This window comes from Camarhynchus parvulus, chromosome 7, assembly GCF_901933205.1.
Source record: "Camarhynchus parvulus chromosome 7, STF_HiC, whole genome shotgun sequence".
NCBI lineage: Eukaryota > Metazoa > Chordata > Aves > Passeriformes > Thraupidae > Camarhynchus > Camarhynchus parvulus.
In genome coordinates, this window is record NC_044577.1 from 10,360,467 (window position 1) to 10,374,462 (window position 13,996).

Sequence of the window (13,996 nt, forward strand, 5' to 3'; positions counted from 1 at the left end):
CTTTCTTCCTGTTTCTTTGAGACCCATTCTCATAAGTACTTAAATAAATGGCAAGAGTAATTATTCTTGTCAGTAGAAGTATCTGTACTAGTTTAATGAGAAATCTTTGTCAGAAGTTTAGAGGTCTTAATTTTGTTCCATGTGGATCCCATGCCTTTAAATTGAGTAGTTAGGGGCCTGGGGGGTGGAAATATTTTGGATGTTATTGAATGAAGTGAGTGAATGACAACAGCAATTCTGTAGAAACATTCATACTGACTAACTTGCTGAAAGTGTCTATACAGACATGCAAATGAAGAGTGGAGAGATCCTTGTGAACACCAAAACTGATGCTCTGTGGCTTGGGGAGCTACACAAGGTTCTGCTCAGACGGTGCAGAGCATCAAAGGACAGAGAGGGGTGAATGGAGGTGCCTGCTAGAGTTGATTCACAGGATTTGCAGAGGAGTATTGCCTGAGCAGGTTGAATGACACAGCAGGTAAACTGCTGCTGAGAGGAACCAGCTGCTGGGGTAGGGAAGGGAAATCCAGGCTGCAGAGGGTTTGGGAGTTGGGTTTTGGCATCTCAGAGCAGATCCTCAGGGACTGTTGGGAAGCTGGTGCCTGGTGCAGGTCTGACGTCTGGGCCTGAGGCAGCAGGCTGGAGGGCTGAGTGCTTAGTCAACATTTCCTTGCCTTGGGGCTCCTTTTCCATTCAAAATTCAGGCAGCTGAGGTCCCTTCAGCAACAGAAGGCAGAGAACTAAGTATTGCTAGTGGCTAGGGAAATAGGAGGGAAAGCAATTTTAACAAGTCTTTCACAATTAATTGCAGTCTTAAGTGATGTTTTAAAAATATTTTTGGTAACTGTTGGGTAGTTTACATACTAATGGGGTAGATGGAAATTATGCAGAGAAAAGAATGATTTATACTTCATAATTATTGTGAGATGTTTTGAATTGATAATATGCAGGGAAAGGTTCAAGTTTAGTTGCTGCACTAACATTACAGACAGCTTTGTAGGCAGCTGGGTTTAGAAGAAGTAGTTGATACTGAGAAGACAATCACATCTGGCTGAGTATTTTCTCAAGAGGAGTTAGAATATATATCCTAAAGGCAAAGGCTTTGGATTGCTTGTCTGGCTGTCCATTTTCCTGCAGTGCTTTGTAGTTATTGTACACAGAAATGACCAGAATAGCTACTTTTCCAAACAAGTGGGGAGATAAGAGAGTGTGATATATCTGGTCTGAAACTGGACATAACGTACACAACTGGGTACTGCCTCCTCACAGCTGTAGCAAGTTGCGGAGATCTGGAAGACAGTTTAATAGCTGCAAATGTCACTCATGGAAACTTGCAATCTCTAATGCCACAGTCAGTCAAGTCACTTTATAGCTCAGTATATTTTATAGGTCAGTAGGGAACTGAATCGTGGGAAGGAATAAGATGTTGTGTTTTGAGGTTCAGAAGAACATTAATTATCTTTACATAAATGTACCTTTTCTATTATTTATGCACTTGTGGAATGGCCAAAGAAAACCTGCTAATTTTTTTTTAAATGTAATTATTCCACAGGATCCTTCAAACCAAAAATGCGGAAGAAAGAAAACAGTGTCCTTCAGCAGCATGCCATCAGAGAAGAAAATAAGCAGTGCCAGCGACTGTATCAGCTTTATGCAGGCTGGGTGTGAATTGAAGAAAGTTCGTCCAAATTCCCGGATTTATAACCGTTTTTTTACTCTGGATCCTGACCTGCAGGCTCTTCGCTGGGAGCCTTCCAAGAAGGATCTAGACAAAGCCAAGCTTGATATTTCTGCTATAAAAGAAATCAGACTAGGGAAGAACACAGAGACATTCAGGAATAATGGACTCGCAGATCAGATTTCTGAGGACTGTGCACTGTCAGTAATTCATGGTGAGAACTATGAGTCCCTTGACTTGGTTGCCAATTCAGCTGATGTGGCCAATATTTGGGTATCAGGATTAAGGTACTTAGTTTCTCGTAGCAAACAACCCCTGGACTTGATGGAAAACAGCCATAATACCCCACGGTTTGCCTGGTTAAAAGCTGTATTTGAAGCAGCAGACGTTGATGGCAATGGCATAATGTTAGAAGATACAGCTGTGGAACTAATAAAGAAGCTTAACCCCACCTTAAAGGAATCAAAGATTAGATTAAAATTTAAGGAAATTCAGAAGAGCAAAGAGAAACTGACAACACGAGTGACAAAAGAAGAGTTTTGTGAAGCGTTCAGTGAACTTTGCACAAGACCTGAAGTGTATTTCTTACTTGTGCAGATATCCAAAAACAAAGAGTACCTGGATGCCAACGACCTCATGCTGTTTTTAGAGGCTGAGCAAGGAGTGACCCACATAACAGAAGAAATGTGTCTAGATATTATACGCAGGTATGAGCTTTCTGAAGAAGGGCGGTTGAAAGGTTTTCTTGCCATTGATGGGTTTACTCAATACTTATTGTCCTCAGAATGTGATATTTTTGACCCAGAGCACAAAAAAATTGTCCAAGACATGACACAGCCTTTGTCACATTACTACATCAATGCATCCCACAATACATATCTAATAGAAGACCAGCTCAGAGGGCCGGCTGATATCAATGGTTATGTCAGAGCTCTAAAGATGAGCTGCCGGAGTATTGAACTGGACGTCTGCGACGGCCCAGATAATGAACCCATTATTTGTAACCGCAACAACATGACATCGCCACTTGCCTTTCGAAATGTCATCGAAGTAATAAACAAATTGGCCTTCTTTGCCTCAGAATACCCTCTTATTCTGTGCTTGGGGAACCACTGCTCTGTACAGCAGCAGAAGGTGGTGGTGCAACACATGAAAAGAATCTTTGGAAACAAACTGTACACAGAGGCACCTTTATCCTCAGAAGCCTACCTCCCATCACCTGAGAAACTGAAAATGAAGATCATTGTGAAGGGGAAGAAACTGCCCTGCGGCCAGGATGTGTTAGAAGGAGAGGTCACAGATGAAGATGAAGAGGCTGAAATATCCCGAAGACTGTCAGAGGACTTCTCGAGGGAACCAAAGCTGATCTGGCTCTGCAAGGAGTTGTCTGACTTGGTGTCCCTTTGCAAATCTATCCAGTACAAAGACTTTGAGACATCCATGAAATCCCAAAATTATTGGGAAATGTGCTCCTTCAGTGAGGCAGAAGCCAGTCGGATTGCAAATGAATACCCTGAAGATTTTGTTAACTACAACAAAAGGTTTCTGTCCAGGGTATACCCGAGTGCTATGAGGATAGACTCCAGTAACTTAAATCCTCAAGATTTTTGGAACTGTGGTTGCCAGATAGTGGCAATGAACTATCAGACCCCAGGGCCCATGATGGACCTACACACTGGTTGGTTTCTACAGAACGGGGGATGCGGGTATGTTCTCAGGCCTTCAGTGATGCGTGACGAGGTGTCTTACTTCAGCGCAAATACCAAGGGTATTGTTCCTGGGGTCTCCCCGCAGGTCCTACATGTCAAAATTATCAGTGGGCAGAATTTTCCAAAGCCCAAAGGTGCGTGTGCAAAAGGGGATGTCATAGACCCCTACGTCTGCATAGAAATACACGGGATTCCTGCAGACTGCACCGAACAAAGAACTAAAACTGTGCAGCAGAACAGTGATAACCCTATTTTTGATGAAAGCTTTGAGTTCCAGATCAATCTACCGGAGCTGGCCATGATCCGCTTTGTTGTTTTGGATGATGACTACATTGGGGATGAGTTCATAGGACAGTACACCATCCCACTGGAGTGCTTACAGCCTGGATACAGGCATATCCCACTGCGCTCTTTTGTTGGCGATATCATGGAGCACGTTACCCTCTTTGTTCACATTGCAATAACCAACCGAAGTGGAGGTGGGAAGGCACAGAAGCGTAGCCTCTCAGTGAGGATAGGGAAGAAGGCAAGGGAGTACACCATGCTGAGGAACACTGGTCTCAAGATTATTGATGACATCTTTAAGCTGGCAGTGCACCCATTGCGAGAGGCTACTGACATGAGAGAAAATATGCAGGTATGAGATTTCCATTGTATGTGTTGGTGTGTCCTGAATGTGGAAGTGAAAGTCCTGGTGTGCGCTGCTGCTAAGGCAGGCTTGCTGAAGCTGATGGAAGCTGGTGAAACTTCAGATGCACAGCTCTTGTCAACCTTTAAATGGACATTGGCAGGCTGATAGTTATAGGTGCTAACTAATGAGCAAACGTAGGATTAGGCAGAAATGTTTTAAAAATCAATATAGCCCTCTCCAAACATGTTTTATTGTTTTTTTTTTTTCCTGAGAAAGCAAAATTGAGGGTACATTTGTGTCCCCTGCCTCTGATCCCAAATACTGTGTTTCCTTGTTTGTTCTAAAAAACATCAACAAGCTTTTGTTTTGCTAATTGTGTGAGAGTTATGCTCTTAATTTTCTTTGGTGAAATATAAGGAGCAGTCAGTGAATGTGTCATTAAGACCTTGTGTACACCAAAGAAACCCACTGTGCAAAGAGCAGCATGATTTCCTGATTGTGTGTTGCCACTGTTTGCCCCAGGGCTGCAGATGTTCAACACAGGCAGTGAATGCCACTTGGATGGCAGTTTCCTCCCTGCTGAGTAGCTGTTTTGTCTGGGCTGGTTGAGGGCTGGCACAGACACCAGTGCCATGTCTTGGCTCAGAAGGTCCCCTGGCACTCTGTCCGTGCTGCTGCATGCAGCAGAGCCTGCTGTGGCCAGCATCATCAGGGCCCAGGTGCACAGCACTGTCACAAGGGCTTGGGTTGGACCTTGGTGCTTGGCAGGATGTGAAGGGGCAGCAAAGGAAAACAAGAACGTCCCCAGTGCTCTCTTCTGTGGTGGGAGCGACTGGGGGTTGATTAAAGAACAGCTCAATTCTGATCTTCAGACACTGCCTAGAAACAAAACTGAGTTGCATTAAACAATAGTTTTTCCATAATAAATAGCTGGAATCAGCTGTAGCTATCTCCTTGGTAAAGATACAGAAACAGTTCCTTTTTTTCTCGAAAACAGGAGAAAAACATGTAGCACTTCATTGACCCCACTTTTCTGGATGGAGTCTAAAGCAAATGAAATGTTGACAGCTGGAAAAGTTTACAAAATGACATAAGCTTTAAATCACTCTCAAAGGAATTGTCTCAGCATATTTTTAAGAATGGGAAACTCTTCCCAGCCGTTCCTTTCCTTCAGGCCTTGAAAGTAACTAGTTTGAACTGCTGACTTCACCTTCTGTCTAGGTCAGGCACTATATCTGAACTATATAAATGAAAATTCTCTGATTTTGACTCAGAAACAGTATTAATGTGCCTTCCAAGCAAAAGTTCAGTAAAATATCATGTTATGGGGAATGCTGTGTAAAGACACATTTTTGGATTTAACTGCATGCTGTCATATTTAATTGATAAGAAAAACTTAGGCATTGTCTGATTATTGGGTTTTTTTCACCAAGTTATGGGAGGAACATTTGCAAGGTATGGGTTGTTATAATATCTTAGTTGGTTTTTGTGCATCTTGGTCACTTCTTGTACAACTCGAGAAGCTAAATGATGGGTGCATGTCAGCTGTATATCCTCTGACCTGGTAAATAAATAAATCCTGGCGTGTCAGTTTCGTTTGACCTGTATATCCGGTATTGATTTTCTTACATGTGACCTGTGAAGGGTAAAGAGCGCGTGTGTTTCTTTATGATGTGATAATGTAAGGCTGAAAACAAAGTGAGTTTTTCCTGCTTGCCTTTCCCATGGGAATTACAAGGTCTGTCAAACTTGTTCTTGCTGGAGGATGATAATGATGGGAGAACAAAGTGATTACAGCATCAAAAGCGATTGGAGTCTGAGCAGTTGGGAAGACAAATAGCATTTTAGGCTGATGGTTTAATATGCTGGGGACCAGAACTTGTCCCTGTTAGGGCTGGTTTGCAATGCAAAGCATATGAAGAGCTGGCAGTTGGGACGCCTGAACCTGGGAGAAAGCTGGAGCTGGTGGTAGGCTTCGGGAAAGAGAATGGGGCTGGCAGGGAATTCCTGTGTGAGATGGAATCCCATGGTCCATGGAGGGCCCAGGGATGGTGAACAGCGGGGACAGCACTGCCTCCCATCAGAGGGGAGAAGAAGAAAGGGCTGTCAAGGTGACGGCAGACAGGGGGAACTGAGTGGTGAGCAGCCACACGTGCTGAAGTGTTTGTGTCCTTGCCCAGAACGCCATGGTGTCGGTGAAGGAGCTGTGTGGGCTGCCGCCCATCGCCAGCCTCAAGCAGTGCATCCTGACCCTGTCCTCGCGCCTCGTCAGCAGCGACAACGCGCCCTCGGTGGCCCTCTGCATGAAGGACACCTTTCCTTACCTGGAGCCTCTGGGCACCGTGCCCGACGTGCAGAAAAAGGTCCTGGCAGCGTATGACCTGGTAAGCACTTCAGCACTGCTCCCTCTGCCTTTCCCCACTGCTGTGAATGAGGCTGTGCTCGCTGGCTTTCACACGCCCAAATGTTCCAGTTAAACAAAGCACTTCAAATGACTCGGGCTCGGCAAGTTGGCCTTCAGTCACTACAATGCCACACTGGGCTTTTTGTTATTGTTTCCTTTTTTAAACGCTGTTGTGGCTAGCACAGGTTGGCGTTTGAAGAGGGCTTTGTTTACAAAACTAGTGGCAATTCAGCCTGTGCTGGCACTGGTAGTCCTTGTCCTTGGGAAGCAGCAAGATTTGTGTGCCGCCCTTCGCTGGCCTCCCCGCAGCAGAGCACAAGGCCAGTAGATACGGAGCTGCAGGATGGCAGCTCCCAGGCAAAGCTGAGCCCTCCCTTTCCCTATGCTTTGCAGCAGCTCTGGTAAGTGCTGCCCCTGTCCCTGTCAGATGAAGTCAGTGTTGCTGTTGGGGAGGGCGTGGCAGTGTTGGAAGGGAAGGTTAAAACACCCATTTTCTTGCACAGGGAAGGAGAGGTCAGTATGGTACAGGAACGCTTGCACAAATGTAGAGACACGAGCTGCAATCATTCCAGCTGAGTGCTGCCGCTCGTTGTATGACATATGTCACTGCTGTGGGTGACTGAGCAACAGCTGTGCGTGACTTCCAGCGGCAGAAGTTGCTGTCACACTGTGCCTCTTGGGCCGTGGGGCTGCTGCCCAACCTTTTTGGCAGTGTGCAGCAGCCGATAGCAAGAGGCACTGTTCTGCCAGGCCTGACTGAAATAGTGCACTATGGCAGCCAGGCTGAATCACAACTCATGTTCAGAGGACAGCAGTTTTTTCTGCAGTTTGTGTTCATAAGAAATAAAATGGTGAATAATGCTGGGAGTATCGAATTGCTCTAGAGACCCTGATGGGTTGCAAAGAGTGGTCACAACTTTGACCAAATATTCAATGTGCCAAATGCCCACCTCCTTCCCACCTCCTTCCTCCTTTTTTTGCCTTTATAATACACTTTTCAAGGGAAAATCTGCCTGTGGGATGAGAGAAGACACTGATGTTGATTAAAACAGAAATACTAAAAGTACTCATAAATAACCCCTGGGTTCCTTCCAGAATAGTTTCTAGTACTTGGAAGTGATTAAGTTATGGTAATAAAATGCCAGCTGTAACAATACCAGAACAAGGATTTGCAAATCCACTTGATTGCCTTATTTTAGATGGAATCTTTCTGGGGTAGATTTGCTACATGGTCTCATGTCTTTGTGACAGAGCAAATACCACATAAATAAGAGATTTTTCTGTCTTTGGAGGCCTGCTTAATGGAGTTTTACCAAAATGAACGTGTCATCTCTTATCTTTGTAATTATATAGTGAAGAGTACACATGGGACTTTTCAAGGCCTCCTTGTACTTTGGAAACAGTTTTTCAGTTTAAATAGGTGAAAGGCCTCTTTTGGATGTAGACAGAAACACTTGTATAACTGTTTTAAATAATGGTTGTTCTCACATTTGTCTCCGATGGGAGAAAATGTTATTTGAATGTCAAGAGAGCATGCAAACAGTTCCAAATCAGAGAGAGAGGAAGGGAGTTATGCCTTGCCTATGCAAGGATTGATTTGAGATATAATTCTGTTAAGGAGAACATGATACTTTTTTTTTTTACCCACTTTGGCTGTGACTGCCTCTTTTTTAAAACTATTCAGTTCTGAAAAAGAAAGCTGGATTTAATAAGTGGTTTTGCTACATTTTGGATGTTTGCCTTTTGAGACAATGCCAGCAGCAGAATATTGGAATCTATTTAGGCTTTTCTGTGTTTGAATAAATGAACTGTCTCTATCAATCTTGATATTTGAAATCACAGTCTGGGAAGGGGTTTGCATTTTCAATGTTGACAAGGGGCTTCTCCTTGCTGCATAATAACTTCATATAATCCAGTGTGTATTTATTTTTAATATTTTTTGTGCAAATGAGAACACAAGGAGATGTTGGTGGAAAGCAATATAAAATATTTCAGCTTATTTATTGATTTTAATTCAAGATATGCTACAGTCCAGCCTTTTATACTGTTGATAAATATGACTTCAAGGAACTGGATCCACAAGTGCTTGCTGCATGTCTCTTCACTTCAAAGCGCTTTTCAAATGAAAAGGCCTAAGAGCATTTTTAAATGCACAAAATAAAATCTGTTTATATTGGCTTGTCTTTTGTATGAACAGGCTATACTTCTTAATTCCTTTTACAGTCAAATGGAAAAAAGTTTGACCCTAAATCTCATAGTGTGACTGCAGGTCTGCCCCACTCACTGGGCCCCACAGCGCAGGGAGCTCGAGTGCTGGGCAAGCAGCAGCTTGAGTGCTGCTGCTCTGAAAACACTAGATGTGCCACATTCTTTGAAAAGCCTGCTTTGAAAATAATTTCTGATAAAAACAGCCCTAATGTGTCAGAATTTTTCTCCCTTACAGAAAATTGCCAACTGAATATACCTTTTTATTTTACCATGGAAAGTATAGACTCTGCCTGTGTATTAATGGGGCATGAACAGGGCTGAAGGTCCAGGGAAATGGAGGTGCAAGTGCTGAGAAACCTGCCACAATGATCTGGAAAACAATTAACTGTCTGTTCCCTCCTGCTCAGCCTTTGTCAGCTGTGAGATAGACAAAGACCCATTTGTGCAGTTTGTTTGTTTTTTCCTGAGCAATTAATTTTACCATTGTGCTCTGCATTAAATATTTCCTTTTGAGAGAGACTTTATTAGAATAAAATTTAATGTGCTTTGTTTAAGGAACCGGAACAGTTTTTCAGGACTGTGTTTCCCTCATTTTATGGAGGCGTTGCAGTGCTTTAGTGGAGCTGTGCTGTTGGCCATGTCTCATGTAGGAAGAGGCTTCATTGATAATACTGGGTTGTATTGGAGTTTCTGCAGAGGAGAGGAGGGAATAGGATTTGCCAAAATCAAGAAAATAAGGTGGACTGTTGACAATACACAGCCATTTTGAAAAGTGTGTCAATGATCAGAAATACAGTGTAGAATGGCTAATTTCAGTTTACAGCTTTAGTTGATTCCATACATAGAGCGTGCTGAATGGATTCTGGTCATGCTGTCATTGCTTCCCACACACACATCCTAGGATAGTTACCCTGCACTTTTAGAGTTGTTCTTCAGAGCTTTCCTTTCCCATGAGGAAGGGCTCTCACTCTGCCTCTCTACCTGTGTGCTGCCCCCTTGGTGGTTGTTCAGGTGGGCAGCATGGGCAGTGTGCCTCACAACATGTCAAATTAATGCTGGTGTTCTTTGATCACACCTAAAAAGGAGTTACTCCATGTGGAGAGAAGGGATTGGGCCCAGCTGGACCTGACAGATGGTTGAATTATTCATTGCAAACAGTTATCCTGTGAAGTTGGGATTTTTTTTGGTTGAGAATTGTTTGGAAACAGATTGTGGTTACTGTGTCTGCACGATATATTCATGTGCTGATGCAAGCATGCATGAACTCAGGGACACTTGTGCACTTTGCATTTCAGTTTTTGGCTAAGCATTATTTTCCTCCAAGATCAAATGATTGAATAATTTGAAAATCAAAAGCAATAAACTAGTGATAATACATGTTCTTGGTTTTACCCAATCTTCTGGGTCATATGCATATAGAAATTTTTCTAAGAAAAATGAGACATCCAAGTTATCTTTATGTGTTTTCAAATTGTAAATAACAAGAAGTGTAAAAAAAATTGAACAATGAAGCTATTTGTTATATAAACTCAACATTGACATTCATGTTTTTCTCTGTATCCAAGCCTTATCTTGCTCTGTTGAAGCAGACAGTCATGGAAGGACAGGGTGGCTGCAGGTACTAAGAGATGCAGGGTAGTTAAGAACATCCTGGCCAACATGGAGATGGATTGGGGATTTCTGAGAGGACAGGAAGCCTCTGTGAGGTTGCTGGGAAATAAGAAGAGGTATTTTAATGGCAGTGGTTTTGTTGACATGGGTGTAGGTCCATGCATGCTAGCAGAGGTCTGCTGAAGTGTATGTGAGGTGAACTGCTCTTTGTCTGCTGTTCTTTCATATTCAGTCTTTTTGGGCTTGTCTTGATGCAGGCATGACTACATTCCCAAGAAGAAAACCCTTTTTCCCAGTTATTATGAAAATGCAAAATGACTAAGTAGATTTTTGTGAGCTTTTTCACTGAAATTCATACCTCAGCTGGGATAGAGTCATCCCCAGAGGAGCATTTTTCACAATTCTCTAAGCAGCTGAAGACAAGGGATATTGCAGAGCAGAGCATCCACTGCCAAAGATGTGTCATAATTCACTGACGTCAAACACGGCCCAGCACATGGACATTGTCTTGAATTTGTATTTGTTTTAAAGAATTTTCCAGCCAAAATTGGACATAGACTGGGAAAGTTAGTTTCTTTTTCCACTTCTTATTAAGGAAAGTCCTGTTCCTTTCTGTGCTTCCTACAGTTCTCTCACCCACTGCTCTCAAAGTTTCTTGCTCTGATTGCCCATGTCCATTAGTCACTTCTAAAACAGAACCAGAAAAGAGTCAAATCAGAACTTCCTTTAGAGAAGGAAGTTCCAGTTGGGTACTTCAGTTACAGTGTTTTAGCATAAGCATATTGAAAACTGATCTCTCTCTTTTCCTCCACTGCTCCTGCTGTTCTGTAGAGGATTGGTCTTCATGCACAGATCATATCCTGCAACAGTGATTCCATATTTTCCCAGAAATATTTCTAACTGAAAACATGAAGTTGAAATTTAAGGTGATTTTTATGCAGTTTCTTCTCCAGTTTGTGTCAATAAGGTATTTCAGATGGTTCCAGCTCACGTAGCCATCCTTGATAGCTGTTTCTCATGCTGGGCTGCTGCAGGAAGAGACTCAGATACTGAAATCTGGCTTGAACTATACTGGGACAGAGACAAGGTGAGGGACAGAATGGTGGCCAGCAGCATTCTTTCCCATGTCCTGGCACTGCATGCCCATCTTTCGTTTCTTGCAAAACCTCCTGACACACAGTTGGTGGCCTGGTTGTTTCTTGTCCAGGATGTGTACAGGAAATACTCAATGCTAAAGGGAATTCTCTTCAAATTTTCACGAGCTCAGTTTTCTCTTCAGCTGTTTTTTGAATTGATTGTGTTTTTGTAACCTCTTTTATTTTTGATTGATGGTGGGTTTGGTTTGTTTTTGAGGGTTTTTTGTGTTTTGTTTTGTTTTTTTGTTTTGTTTTTGTAACCAGGCAAAACTCTTCATTACCAATGAAAGGCATAGAAAATTGGGACAATGGCCATGAGGAGACACCTAACAGAAAGCTTCCTTTTAGTCTGATGTTCAGTCAATTCTGTTTTAAACATTGGAATATTTATGGGAGGTTTCCTTGAACTGTCCATTTTTTCTCATTTATCTTTCCAGCAGGAGCAGTACTTTAATTTGCCGCCAGGAGCTTTTCCTCTCTTTTTTTGTCTTCTTTTGGTGAGACTGCTGTGTTAATTTCCTCCCTCCTTTTCAATTTATAGAATAATTCACAATGAAAAGAAGAAATTGCTCTTTAGCACAAGAGCTCATTAAAGTAAAAAGAACATTCTTTTGTTCAGTTTGTACTGATCCTGTGATTAAACTGCCCTTAGTACAGGCAATAAATAACCCTGTTAATTTCATGTGAGTAATATGATGCCCTCAGTATTAAGATATTTCAAATTTCACTTAAAATTTATTTAGTTTAACAGAAGTGACAAAGTAAAGCATTGTTCTTTGTGTGAAGCACTGTGATTTAAAATTTGGTATTCCATGCTATTATTAGACAGTAAAGTGAGACAGGTCAGTTATATTTTCAACCCTTGGTCTGTTTCACTTCCTGGGTCTCATATACTGGATAAGGAGAGAACACCTGGGTTTGTGCCAGCTCCTGCTTCCTATGCTTTGTTTGAGAATCCACCGTGATTGTTACAGAGAGCTTCAGGTGGATTGAGATGAATCAAGTTTATACTTCTTCTCTATACCAGAATCAGGCTTTTGTGCTTTCATTCTTGTTTTTGTCCAATTTTCCCCTCAACACTCCAGTTATGTTAAACACATCGATCAGTAAAGTTTATCACTACTTTCTGACATGGAAAATGCAAGTTATCCCAAGAAATCCTGCCAGCTTCAGCAGCTGGTAAAAATTTCCTGCCTCCGAGTGGACCCAGATACCAACATCCATCCTCTAAAGGTTTCTTTTCAGTCAATGTCACTTGGATGGTGATCCCTTGAAGCTCAGCATTCAGGAGTTAACACACTCTGGTGGAACACAGGAGTCCTGAGGGAGTGGGACATCTCTTGCTCTGTGGGAGTCACTCATGGAAGCGAGCTGCCGTTTGGGAGTTGACATTAAACAGTGTCCTGATGGGCTCCAGCCAGATGGCTGGGACTGCACAGCTGCCTGGAGGGCTGCTCAGTGCACATCTGAGCAGAGCAAAGATGCATGGAAATTCATGCTGCAAACATCAGAAAGCTCACTCTTCACTTTTGAGATAGCTTGGTGGGTTTAGCTATATTACTGGCAAAAGTGGGCTTGAAAATCTCAGGCTGTCCTGTGATTTATGGCATCACCTTCCCAGGAAAAAGTCTCAGGGCCTTCCATGTTGTGTTATTAGGGCTTCTGGTTCTTGTCACTTCTAGAAGAAGTAGGTGACATCCTTGAGCAGGGTTTCAGATGTGATGGCAGCTGAAAAAGCAGGGAATGATTCAAACTGGGAAATCATGGACTCATTTCAAAACTAGTGACAAAAAAGTGTATCTAGATGTCATGACCCTATGCTGTAACTTTATTCTTGGATAGCAGTTACTTGCCTGTTACACTCTTGTCTGTTTGAATCAGTCTGTTCTAACAAGTGAACAGCCAGGCTGTGTCCTTGCCCTGTTCTGTTGTTGCCATATTTTACAGCAGCGTTAGGAAGCAGGATCTCGTGCCCTCTGAAACTGCACATGCAGCTCTTGGTGGGGCAGAGTCTGGCCTGTCATGTAGGAATACAGGATCCTGCACACTGTGTTTTCAGAGGTGGTAAAGGTGCTGTAGGCCAGCCAAAATCTTACCTCATAACTGACTTTTGGGTCCTATTATTTCTACCTAGTGCATTATTTCCTAAAGAATGTGTGAGGGAGGATGCCAGGTGATGAACTGAGTTTGCCCTTTAACCCTAGTTACTGAGCTGAGGAACTCTGAAACCACTTCAGGATTTGTCATGGGACAAAAGCTGCTTATTTTTGTCAAGGTTACTGCAGATAGGAAGATGCGAACAGGTTAAATTCTGCTACGTGATCTGTTTTTAATTTTTTGTTCTTGCTGAGCTGAAAGTAGTGAGACTTTGATGTTAGCATCAAAGGAGTGGAGGATTGCTCTACCTACTCTGCACTAAGGGAAAATTGACATCCTAGTGCTACTTGGCTCTTAAAAAATGAATATAATACCTTCATGTCTGAGAATCCTTGAACAGGCATACCAGAAATGCCTGGGAGTAGGCCCAGTAGTTGCATCATTCTCAAACCTGCTTTTTATGTGCGTGGTGGGATAATTTCCTGTGGCTCTGTGTGTGTATATATATGTGTATATGTGTAT

The 13,996-nt window shown here is 42.7% G+C and overlaps 1 protein-coding gene across 2 annotated transcripts in view; it reads left to right on the plus strand.

Moving 5' to 3' along the window:
* PLCL1 (phospholipase C like 1 (inactive)) overlaps positions 1-13,996 on the plus strand; it is a 178,828-nt gene that overhangs the window by 136,745 nt on the left and 28,087 nt on the right. For both annotated transcript variants that reach the window (XM_030952894.1, XM_030952895.1), the window contains exons 2-3: positions 1,553-4,024; positions 6,199-6,402. In XM_030952894.1, the coding sequence (XP_030808754.1) occupies positions 1,553-4,024; positions 6,199-6,402 (2,676 nt within the window). The remainder of the gene's footprint in view (positions 1-1,552; positions 4,025-6,198; positions 6,403-13,996) is intronic.